The following is an 11,939-nucleotide window of genomic DNA, read 5'->3' as shown; positions in this document are numbered from 1 at the left end:
CATGACAGAATTCTGGAAAATATACCTTCCTGTATCTCTAATTGTGAGTACCTTTCCATCCCGTCTATCCCCTAAGAAGAGGAAATTTTTGCTGTCATTAATGACATGAAACCTAATAAGTCTCTTGGTCCTTATGGCTTCTCAGTTAGTTTCTTTAAAATAATTGGTAAACTGTTGGCAACCAAGTAGTTCTAACAATACAAGATTTTTTCCGAACTAGGAAATTGAACCCTAAACTTAATAAAACCCATCTTTTTCTCATCCCAAAAGTAAAACATCCCAAAGATCTTGGAAAACTTAAACACATTGGTCTATATAACACTATATACAAGGTCATAACAATTTTTTTAGCTAACATAATGAAACCCTCACTTGAAAAGATTATCTCTCATTATCAATATGTTTTACTCTCTTCTAGACAAATCTATGATAATATTATAATAGCCTAACAAATTATTCATTATTTTAAGAAGAAAAAAGCTAAAACTAGTGGCTTAGGAGTTAAAATTGACATGTTTAAAGCCGTTGACAGAGTCAATTGTAAAAATCTATTTAAAACTCTAAAAAGCTTTGGTTTCAGACCAGAGGTTTGTGCTCTCATTGAACAATGTATCTCAACTTCCTCAATAGTTGTCTTGCTGAATGGTTCACCAGGAGAATTCTTCAAACCTACCAAGGGTATAAGACAAGGAACCCTATCTCCATATCTCTTTAACATTTGTATGGAAATATTCTCAAGACTTTTGCTAGTCCAAGAAGATAAAGAAAATCCTTCATGGAGTCAAAATAACTCCAAAAAATTCTCATATCTCTCATCTTCTTTTCGTTGATGATTGTCTTCATTTTGTCAAGGCTGATTTAATAAAATACAAAAAATCTTCTGAACACTATCAATCTTTTCAGCCAGGCTTCAGGTCAACTGATAAATTTTGATAAATCATGAGTTTTCTTTAGTAAGAAAGTCCATCCCGAGAACCATAGAATGATATCCAAATTATTAAAAATCAAACAAATCAACTTAATGGACTCTTATCTAGGTGCACCTCTGTTCATAGATAATTTTAAGATTAAAACTTTTGAATTTATCCTAGAAAAGATGAAACATAAATCTCAAGGTTAAAAAAGCAAGGTATTACCCCGAACCAGTAAAATGGTTTTTTAACAAATATGTTTTAGCTAGTATGGCCTCCTATAAGATGATATGTTTTATACTACCAATGAATATATCTAACAAAATAAATGCCATACAGAGAGATTTTTGGTGGAGTGTGGAACCAAATGTTAAAGGTTTTTACCCAATAGCTTGGCCAAGTATGTGTAAACCTATGTACAAGGGAGGATTAGGATTTAAGGATGCACAAAGATTCAACCTAGTTCTAGTTGCTAAAGTAGCATGGAGATTATTGAAAGAACCAAATGCCCTTTGGGCTAAGGCTCTTGGTGTTAAAACTTTAATTAGAAATAATTCTCCTAAGAGCAAAACCACTAGACAGATGCTCATGGACTTGCAAATGTATCTGCACAGGTATATCTCTAATAGCTCAAAACAATATCTGGGAAGTAGGGGATGGTATTAATATAAACATATGGGAAGACAACTGGATATTAGGCTTCAAAACAAACCTTCTCTATCTTAAATCCACATCTAATGCTTCCTTGTATCTGGTTGCTGATAATAGACATATCCACAAACAACTGGAACAAAGACCTGATTTTCTCTTGTTTCCCTGATAATATAGCTGAATTTTTTTGTAAGATCAATCTCTTTCAATGTACAATAAATTTTGTGAAAAGAATTTAAATTCTTCCAACCTAAATCTAGATGACAATTTCTGGAAATCCATTTGGAACTTAGGAGCTTCACCTAGAATCAAACTCTTTCTTTGGAAATGTTTACATAATGCTTTGTCAACTAACTCTAAATTATCAGGCATAATGAAAGACATCAACCCTAATTGTAACTTCTGTAGGAAGAAGGAAGAGACAATTGAGACTTACTGCTTCATTGTCCTTTTGCAAAAGAAGTTTGGGAGTTAGCACCAAATCCTGTTCACATAAAATTCAATGGTCCTATGAAAATAATAGATATCTGTAAAGATTGGTTATAATCCCCCAATTCAATGATTTCTTTAAAAATAATGGCTACAAAAATGTGGTTCATATGGAAAACAAGATGTAATAAAACTTTTCAAGAGAAGAATCAAACACCCCAGCAACTAGCTAAAGAAATTCAGAGGCACTTAGATTTATGAAAAAAAAGAGGAGAACCCTTTAAGTAGGTTGAAGAAAAAGAAGAACAAAAACAATAATACCCCATGGGCTCCTCCTATTAAAGATACAAAAAAGATAAATGTTATTGCTTCTTGGATTTCAGAAAACTTTCCCTTTAGTTTTGCTTTAATTTTGAGAGGTGATGCAGGAGTTTTCGAAGGAGGAAGAGTAGGACCCTCAGACTGCTCAGATCCACAAGAGGCAGAATTTGTAGGACTTCTACAAGCAACTACCTGGGCAGAGGAGAAGCAACTAGCAAATTTCAGCATCGAAAGTGACAGTGAAGCTCTAATCAAAAGTTTGAATGGTTCCACTATTGACATCTCTTGGATCAGCAAAGCTATTTGGAGGAAGCAGTTAAAAGAACTTATGATTGTACCAACTTAATTTTTAGGTTTTTATTTTGTTCGTAGAACAAGAAATGTTGTAGCAGATATCCTAGCGAAGGAAACAAGACATTTTCATAACATTATTGATTGGGATGAGACTCCCCCTTCTTGTATTGAATTTAAATTTCAACTAGATAAATCAAATATCGGATATTTAAACATCCCGATATTGGATGGTTCTGCAGATGTAATCTTGGCCTCAGCCTCGACTAAGTTTTATGGACTAGATTGAGCTGCTAGATTAGCAGAAAAGTGTTGCAGTTCAAAAAGAAAGTGTAGTCTATTTGTTACCACTAGTTCTCTCTCCTAGTATGTGCTCGCAGTTGAACTAGAAGCGAGATTGAAGCGCTGAACTAAAAAAGCTACCTTTTCACTGAATGGTTCAGCGCCGGGCGATTTATTTTTTAATTTGACGACCGAGATTTAAAGCGTTGAACCAAACAACGCTGGGCTAATATGGACTGCTAATCTAGCTGCTAGATTAGCACTCCCATAGGACTTAGGAGGTAGTTCTAGTTGACATGGACTGCTAATCTAGCAGTTAGATTAGCAACCGTACGACTAGGCCTGAAAAAACAAAAAAAGTGCTCCATCCGTCGCAATTTTTTTTTTGGAAGGCAACTGTCAGAAACAAACAGGCAAAATTTGCTGAACGAGGAGACAGCAAAAACACACAAGAAATTTCGCTGCGCCTACTATTGTCTCTGATTCATTCAACAACCCGTCAACATTTCTCTTCTCTCTCTACATTCTACATGCAAAAGCAAAACCCTAGGCAGGGTTCATAAAAAACAACCACAATCTGCAATTCACGAGTACACTAGGAAGAGCTTCATCATCCTCTTTTGGAACAAATTTTCAATCTGGGTATGTGAAAACTAATTCAACTTGCTTCTCCAATTTTTGATCTTTATGATTGATTTCATTGTTTAAGGGAAAATGTCATTCCAATTTGGGTTTTAATTAATTCCTCGAACAAACTTGATTTTTTTATAGCATAGACTCAATACTGAGGATTAAATTCGGGCATTTGTAGGTTAGATAGTTTAAGGAATATGATCATTGTGTTCTCCTATTGTGGAGGTAATTTGGCATGAAAAGTGATGATCGAGTTTTGTGGAATTCCCCTCTTAGAAGTTAGAATATTTGATTAACATTAGAACATTCAATTTGGACTCACCTGCTGGTTTTTGTACATAGTTAGGGCAATACTGGTATTAGCAACACTGCAGCAACTCTGGGTGTCTTGTACATAAGTTTTGACCTGATTCCAATCGAAAATTTGAATTGGAAGATATTGTAGTGAAATTGGGGTGAAGTTGTAGTTACTTACATTTTGCTCAGCGGACACTTTTTTGTGACTAGCAGGAATCACTTTTCATCACCACAAAAGGGCCTCCTGTGATGGCCGATTAGGATGGATGAGATGTGCAGTTACTGACTAGCAGGTATGATGATAGTTTCCTTGCTTCTACTGGCAATTTACATTGAACCCAAATACTACGATCCATTATTGATTAATTGAAGATACTTATCTCTTCAGAGGAACTATGGCTAGTAATTACATTCGAAATTGTGTCTTAGCTAATACTGTTTTTAATATTAACTTGCAGTTTAAGGTGTGATTACAGAGGATTTTATATGGGGTTGTCATCCACAATGCCTGTCAGTGAGGGTGTTCGGTTTTGCATTTTTGATTTGAAAAGGGGACAACATGAAGGGCAGGAGCTTGACAAGATTTTATTCTTCTATCCTACTGATTGCCCGTTTACGACACAACTTTCTGTTATAGGGCTCAGCGAAGGACTTATTACATTTACAAGGTAAGCAAAGTTACATTTCCGTTCTGATTACATATTGTGTGCAACTATTGATAAGAACAAGAGTGTCTTGAAGCGTCCTTTCGTTTACTTTCGGGAAAACGTGTGCTCCCCCTTAAACTATTTTTTATAGATGTACCAACAACTTAGATAATCTCGATATGTTATTGGTCTTGATACTCGCATACCTTCATGGTGAGTCAAGAAAAACGGACAATTCCTTACAGATGTTACACTCGATGAACAGAATTAGAGTATCTTTTGGGCATACTATAATTGCGGTCCTTACTAATCTTAATTAATATGCACTGGGTTGTTGAATGAGATTCAGATGAGGGTTACAGATGGGTTTGAAAGCTATATACAAACTAACTCGGACACTTCGCAATTCTGGATCTGCCAAATCAGCACATTTAACACAGTCACAGGGGCACTCTTGTCCTGTCTGACACTTCTGAAAATTTCAGTCTCAGTGGTAAAATTCATCGAAGCTGCTACATACCCCCCACAATCATCCCCCATGACGACATGGCACCCAATCTAAGGCCTTCATCTGGATACGGTGAACCCTTTTAGGCCCCATGGTGGGTCTTGGCTAAAGACTCGTCGTGGGGAAAACTTTTGTGGGGTATCTAGCATTTTCGAAGTTTTTAGTGGATATTAGGTACTTGCTCACTATCATTTGCACGTATTTTTTCTTCTGAAACAATTGTCTTGTGTGTAACCTATACAGTATTATTCCTGCAGGTATAAGTATGACCAAAAATATATTCGCGTTATACCAAATAAAAATTTACACTTCTTTTTAACATCTTGTTTGACGCTCTATACTGGTGTCCTACATGGAAACACGTGGAAATATTACAGTATCAGCATTACATAATTTGAAAGGATAACCTCAACAAACTGCTTGACAATCCATGCATATATCTTGCATGATGCTAGTAGCATGATAGTTGGCGTTTAGACATTAGGGACACAATCCAGTGATACATTCTAGGCAAGTCTTTGTCTTACCCTTTTCTTTTTGATTAGTTTGGAACTGAAAGGTTGCAACTCTTATGATTATAGAGAATATTATGGCGCAGCAATAGTGTTGATTCACACAGAATGTAGATAACGAAAAGTTCTTATCATAAACTCAACTGAAAATGGAAATATGATAATAATAAAAACTGCCTACAAAGAATTTCATAAACCTATTTATATAAGAATTTCCTGTCTAAGAATTCAAATAAAGATACTTTAAATTCTAGCACTTAATCTATAAGAAAGTCCCATACGTATTAGCGGCCAAATAACTCAAATTTGAAAAAAAACAGTTTGACTAATTATGCTCCTGCATCGGAATTTTTGTTTGTGGTATAATGTTTCGTTCAATTAGTAATTATTTTCTGCTTCGATTATCGGTTTTGCCATTATTTTCAAGTTATACCAATACTGTTATTCATTACATTGATAAAATAATCATCTTTATTCCTTTTCCCGTTTCCTCCCTTTTTGTAGAATTTTTTCCCCAGAAGCTGCTTGTGAGGTCATAGAAGCAGAGAGGCATTCCCATGTTTTCCACGAAGCAGAGGCAGATATCTGGATGGTGATGGTACGTGCTTATTTGTTGTAGTTTTCCTAGTAATTTTGTAGTAATCACTGAGGTCTGTAATGTGTGTTGCTGCATGTAAGTGCTACTGCAAGTCTCCAGAAGAAATGTGTTCTGCCCCTGTTATGAATCCCAAGTCTTAATAATGAAATAAATAATGGGACTTAACTTACATAGTCAAGGGCCAAGGCATTAATTCATGAGTCCTGCTTTCATCATTGTGTTGCAAATACAAGGTTGCTTGCCTTCTCATAGATTATCGGGAGTTCATGATAACAGTATGAAGTGTCTAAAATGTAAGACATTTCCACGTCTAACTGGTATGAATAACTTCATTTAAAGAGTTGTCTAAATTAAAATATAAATTTTGGATCACGATGATTTGGTTTAAGAACTTTATTTTTAGGATTCTGTATGTGGGAGGCGGGAATTATGTTGCTCATGATTTTAGGATAGTATTTTTATCTTTCTGTTGTATTCATTGATTCTTCAGATAATCATCTTTAAACTTGTAAAAAGATTTGAAAACTGAAGGGTACAGTTGCTTTTCCTAGCAGCTGAACTAGGTATATATTATCATATAAAGTGTGCCTTACAATGGGTTAACTTCTAAGTAAGGAGGAGTGCATTCATTAGGAGGCTTCTAGGTGGGTACTAACAGTACCTGATTGTGCATATCTCACTCTAAGTCTTGCTAACCACTTATGTGTTATTTGACGTTTCACAGCTTAAGCAATTTTTAAGTAAGGAATTGACGGTCCTAGGCCATTGTCAGAGTCAAGTTAATGACTAGTCTGGACTGAAGCTAATGTGCAAACACTGGACGAGGCATCGAAAGCTCTTTTTGACGACACACCAAAAAAAAAATCCAGAACTTATTAGCTCTTGTTAATAATGAAATTCTGACGGTTTTAACAGATGATGCACTTTAAGTGGGTAGTAGTAAAAATAAGGAGGTGAAGAAATTCAACTGATTGATGCACTTGAAGAGTTGGTAACAGATGCTTTACTTAAATTGTAGGTAGTAGAAAAAAATAAGGAGGCAGAAGCGATTTGGCGGATTGATGCATTGCAAAGAGTTCTTAAGGAAGTACATTCTCTTTTCGTGATGTTTCATGGATCTGTTAGATCATTACTTGAAAAAGAACCTAGTGGTGGGCTTGTCCGTAGTCATCTATATTTTTTTATTACGGATTATTTAACAGGTAAGATGTCAATCCATTATTTAAGTACATTCCAGCTGCAGTGACCCTTAAGAAGTTTGTCTACTCATCATTCTTTTCTCTAGTTGATCTGTAGCTAGGGTTGTTAACAAATGTAAAAACATTCGCTGGGTTGTAGTTTTAGACTAAGCCACTGCTGAAGTTTGTGAGACTCCAATGTTATTGTTAAAATATTTTTTCTCTCAAGCAGATTTTTTTTCTGGGAAGAAACTCCAACTACCATTCTTCCGTGATTGTTTAAAGGAGCGTGGAACTGTTCAGATGCTGACTGTAGGAAGGGATGCTGCCATTGACGTTGAGGTCAGCTTCATCCATGGTTCAGCTGTTTTACAGCATACACCATTGCAGTGTCTTAAAATTTTATGACTTCTGGTTTGCGGCCTTGAGTAGCCTCCTATCTTGAACTGGATTTATGTGTTCAGTTTCAATTTTAACTTCCATTAATTTGTTTCCTGCTACATTAGTTTGTTATGAAAAGTTCGTATACCTAATGCAATGTTCGTTCTTTAGATAAGACCAGCTGCATTTCATATTCGACTGTAAGCAAATAAATAGATATTGAAAAATACGGTGAAAATCTGGTTTTGGCATAAGGGACCGTTTACTAGTTTCCATTCATTGTAGCCAACATAATCTATTTGTCTATCAATAGAGTTTTCAATAACTCTTTTGGTTTCTCAATTTATATCCTTTTCTTTGTTAATGTATGATTTAATGTACGTTTTTCAAATGCAAAGAAGGCTTGAATGTTATGCATTTGGGCACAATTGTAGAAGTCTAACAAGACGTTGATATCCTTATTTATTAATGCGCTATGTTCTTTAGGCAGAAGTAACAGTCTGGAGGCACAAATTTAAGTTTCTACCTAAAATAAGAATAACTGTTCTATGTACTAAACTACTACATGTTCTTGCAGTCACTAGTTAAAGTGCTGGAATCTTCATGTCCAGGGAGCAGCTCATGCAATTCACTTATAATGTTTCAGGACTTACTAGTGTCCACAACTCTCTCTCCTGTACGGTTGGATCTAGCCCTAAATGCCTGTTCATCTTGATGTGTCTCTTCTTATTCAATGCCTTTTTATTCATCTGAATTAAGTAGGTAAAATAAGCTGCATCTGAGAAGCATGATAAAAAGAGAGATACATCAAGAGTTATTTACATGCCTTTATATCTACAATATATATAAATATCTGTATGTAAGGTTTTCCAGGGGTGCTTATGATTATGTTCCTAATTTATTGCAGGATGACACACTAAATCTATTTACATATGCTGTTCTGAGGTTGACCCCACGCGTTTTAAATGCTGGAACAAATTCTTGGTCTTATCTGCGCAAGTCAAACACTGCTTCACATGTTACAGGATCTATTTTAGGAAATTTCAGCTATCCTGCGGAAGATATTTATGGCTCCCGTGATACTTCCCCTGTGGGAAATGGTCAGAGATACCACGTTCCAAGGCCATTACAAAGGGGCAAATGGTTTAAAGGGAAGGATGGCTTCCTAGTGGCCGACATTTGGGGTACAGAAATGGGTCAAGTGAGTCCTGCCACTGCAAATGTGTGGCTGCAGCAGATGGAAGAGAGGATGTACCTTTGTATCTATCAGCATAAGAATCTTACGGTAATCCTACTAATTCCATATAGCTCTATGATGAATGGAGACCAAGGGTTATCGATTGTAAGGCAGCAAATTCTTGAAAATGTGAGTATCTTATCCCTATCTTGAATTACTGCTTAAGTATTTTTTTATTGGACCTCCTTTTGTAGAAAGGTTAAGACCGATTAAACAGTGTAAAGCAAATAATGCTGCAAATTATAACATAAATTAAGATCTTGGTGCGGAGTCCCATCTGTCGAAGAAGTCAGCTACATCATATTCCTCGAACAAGTCCAAGGATGACTCCTGGAAAACACAATCATTGTTGTGGTTTTTTTGGCTATTAGATTCCTTCTGATTCAGTAATTAAACCATTGCCATAAAACGTTTTACACGGTGGCTTTCTTATTTATATCATTTCAGTGTTGTCCTTGCACTGCATTTATCAGGTTTGGGTTTGTGGTGGATAGTATGATTATTCTTTTCTGATGTAGGTGTTTTTTTTCTTTTCGAAGTCTTCTATTTTTGTGGCGTAAATATTAGCCTGTTGCATCCAAGAGATTTCCTTTTTTGTATGTCGTTTTCGTTACTTGTTAAATCTCACAGGCAGCAGTGAAGATCATTAAAGTCGAAGAGAAATTGACAAGGGGATGGGGTGGTGAAAATGCGTATCATGTTGCTGGGTATCGCTACCTATTGTTTGACCGTGACAGAAACATATCAAGGGCTTCTCCACCAGTAAAAGTTACAACCTTAATGAAGGTAGGATTTGTAAATCTCAAACTTTAAACTTTATTTGTTTGCAGTTGATTAAAAAAAAGTAAAAAACTATGTACTGTGCCGTTTAAACTTGGAAGTCATGACTAATCATATGTTTCAGCTTTTAGGCGTCAGTGAAAAGTTTTACTCATTTCTTGAGTATTCTTCATGTGGTTTTTCTTCGTTCTTTGGATGAATTATACATCATCTTACAACCATGTTTGAGGCAACCCTTAAAGAATTTAAACTAGAAATGATGTATGTTGTTAAAAGTGTTCACTCGCTTGGTGAGAAAGGATTTTTAGCTGTGGGGTTTTGCTTTTGAAAGGAAACTCTTCTTTGTGAATTCGTAACCGTCTTAGTCTGGCTTGGAACTTTCATATGTCTTTCCTCTTATCTTGTTTATTGAAAGCATTTGCTTGCATATTTCCTAAACCTAGTAATCTTTGTTTTTGATTGATTTTTTATGAATTCTAGATTCGTAGTGATTGGAAGGGACGCTCATTCTCTTTGGGTTACCTGTTTCCATGTTAAGGAATAGTGAGACTGTCCAACTGACTATCTTGTGATGGTTGTATATTTTCTGACAAAATATTGTTAATTATTGTGGCACTTTGTTTCAGGACTCTTTACTTGCCCTCAGTAAGCTTAGAGAGAAAGTTGACCTAGAAAAACATAGAGCAAAACAAGATGCACCAGGTCGCGAGAATGATTTGGAAATTTGCATAAGAGCAAAAAATAATGCATGGGTTATTGCACGGGTTACAAGAGGGAAGGAGTTATACATGGTCTTAGAGAAAGCCAATGAAACACTTCTTTACGCTACAGATGCTGTTGACAAGTTCAGCAACAGGTAGCAAGGCTTAAGCTTTCGTCACTCTTTAAAACTTTTTACCTATTATGATTGTTTAATTCACATTTTTAAGGTGCACAATGACCGAAAATACATTAAATATACGTTACTATGATTGTTTACCTTAGCGAGTATATGTTGGTCCATGAAGAAACTTCAAATAAATAGCTGTACAATTTTATATAAAAAACTTGATACTAGACAGGAATTATCACACATCCACCCCTCTCTAATTTGGTACTATTGAAGATGTTGCAAAAGTGAAGCAGTTCATACTGGTTAATGTTAGATATCCAGGTATCAAATTTATTGAAGTAGTGATTCTGCAGATGGTTAGTTTATATCCACAGTATAGGAAATAAGAATTATTAACTTTTGTAGTTAAACATTTCTCAAGTAATTTGAAAGGAGCCTGCCTTAAGGTTTCAAATAATATGACTTTCCGACTGTGCAGGTACTGTGATGGAGCCCTATCTCTGGACTGAGGCATGCCTAAAAGTTCTAACAAATGCACGGAAAGAGGGCAAACCTAGTGATTTGAGTTGCGTGTGTGAGCAGAGAACAAATGATTCTTGATTTACATGCTTTGTAAGCCCTTGATTCCTTACACTTGCTTATGAAGTCGAAATATTTTAGCTGTAAAAAAGCTTTCTTGTGTTCTGCTGTGGATTAGTAAAGTAGAGAGAAAGGAAAGTTAGTGCAGGTAGAATCAAAATTGATATAATTGATAAGTCAAACATTTATGTCTTTTAAAAGAAACGACGAGGGGAAGAAGTAAGATCGTGAAGGTAGACATTCACTGTTGTGCACTCTACTACTTACCATATACCTACTACCAGATGAAGGCCACAAAGGCTAATTTCTCTGTAGACATGTAAGGCCTAGTTGGAATGATATCAGGAGACGACTTTCTGTGGAGATCTCAAACCCTCCTGCTGATCGTCGTACTAGGAAATTGGCTCATTCTTAATGCTTGTAAGCGTATCTTGTATCTGCAATTATATTGTATTTGAATCAATTGATTGACAAAGAGTAAAAATTGAAGGTTAAACTGTGTATCAGTGAGGATAATCTGCACCATGTCTTAAAAACTGTCGGCTTTTGATCCATTTCAAGTGTGTTTCATGGTCTCGGATAACTCTTTATGTTTTAAATTTTGAAGCACAGTGATGTAGACGAGCACACCATAAGCCTATTTGGAGGCAAATGATCCAACTGTTGTGAAACAGCCTAATGGGTGTCTATTTGGATGGGAAACGACCCAATGATCAAGAAGCGGGATCTTTAACCGTTTGGATCGCTGTTTGTGGCATAAAGTATCCTTTTTAAAAGTGCTTTATTTAGGGAAAAGAACCATGAGATTCAAAATGACAATTCAAATTGAGCGCGCTCGCCTGATCTTCCAAAACTCATCCCGAAGATGCTCT

At 35.8% G+C, this 11,939-nt stretch overlaps 1 protein-coding gene across 1 annotated transcript; it reads left to right on the top strand.

The window, feature by feature from the left end:
• The first annotated feature begins 3,284 nt into the window (after window positions 1-3,284).
• On the top strand, window positions 3,285-11,583 carry LOC113301401 (vacuolar fusion protein CCZ1 homolog B-like). Its single transcript, XM_026550183.1, has 11 exons — window positions 3,285-3,527; window positions 4,029-4,108; window positions 4,274-4,483; window positions 5,987-6,080; window positions 7,099-7,282; window positions 7,491-7,600; window positions 8,217-8,315; window positions 8,547-9,005; window positions 9,507-9,662; window positions 10,283-10,512; window positions 10,967-11,583. Exons 3-11 carry the CDS (start codon window positions 4,302-4,304, stop codon window positions 10,995-10,997), a joined length of 1,545 nt encoding a protein of 514 aa, XP_026405968.1. The 5' UTR covers window positions 3,285-3,527; window positions 4,029-4,108; window positions 4,274-4,301; the 3' UTR covers window positions 10,998-11,583.
• The last annotated feature ends 356 nt before the right edge of the window (window positions 11,584-11,939 follow it).

Source organism: Papaver somniferum, chromosome 8 (assembly GCF_003573695.1).
Source record: "Papaver somniferum cultivar HN1 chromosome 8, ASM357369v1, whole genome shotgun sequence".
Classification (NCBI taxonomy): domain Eukaryota; kingdom Viridiplantae; phylum Streptophyta; class Magnoliopsida; order Ranunculales; family Papaveraceae; genus Papaver; species Papaver somniferum.
Note: the sequence above shows the minus strand (reverse complement) of the source record. Positions and strands in the feature narration are given on the sequence as shown.

Coding starts and splice junctions, on each gene's coding strand:
- LOC113301401 (XM_026550183.1), top strand. CDS start 4,302: ATGGGGTTGTCATCCACAATGCCTGTCAGTGAGGGTGTTCGGTTTTGC. Junction 4,484..5,986: donor GGACTTATTACATTTACAAG/GTAAGCAAAGTT, acceptor CCCTTTTTGTAG/AATTTTTTCCCCAGAAGCTG. Junction 10,513..10,966: donor GTTGACAAGTTCAGCAACAG/GTAGCAAGGCTT, acceptor CCGACTGTGCAG/GTACTGTGATGGAGCCCTAT.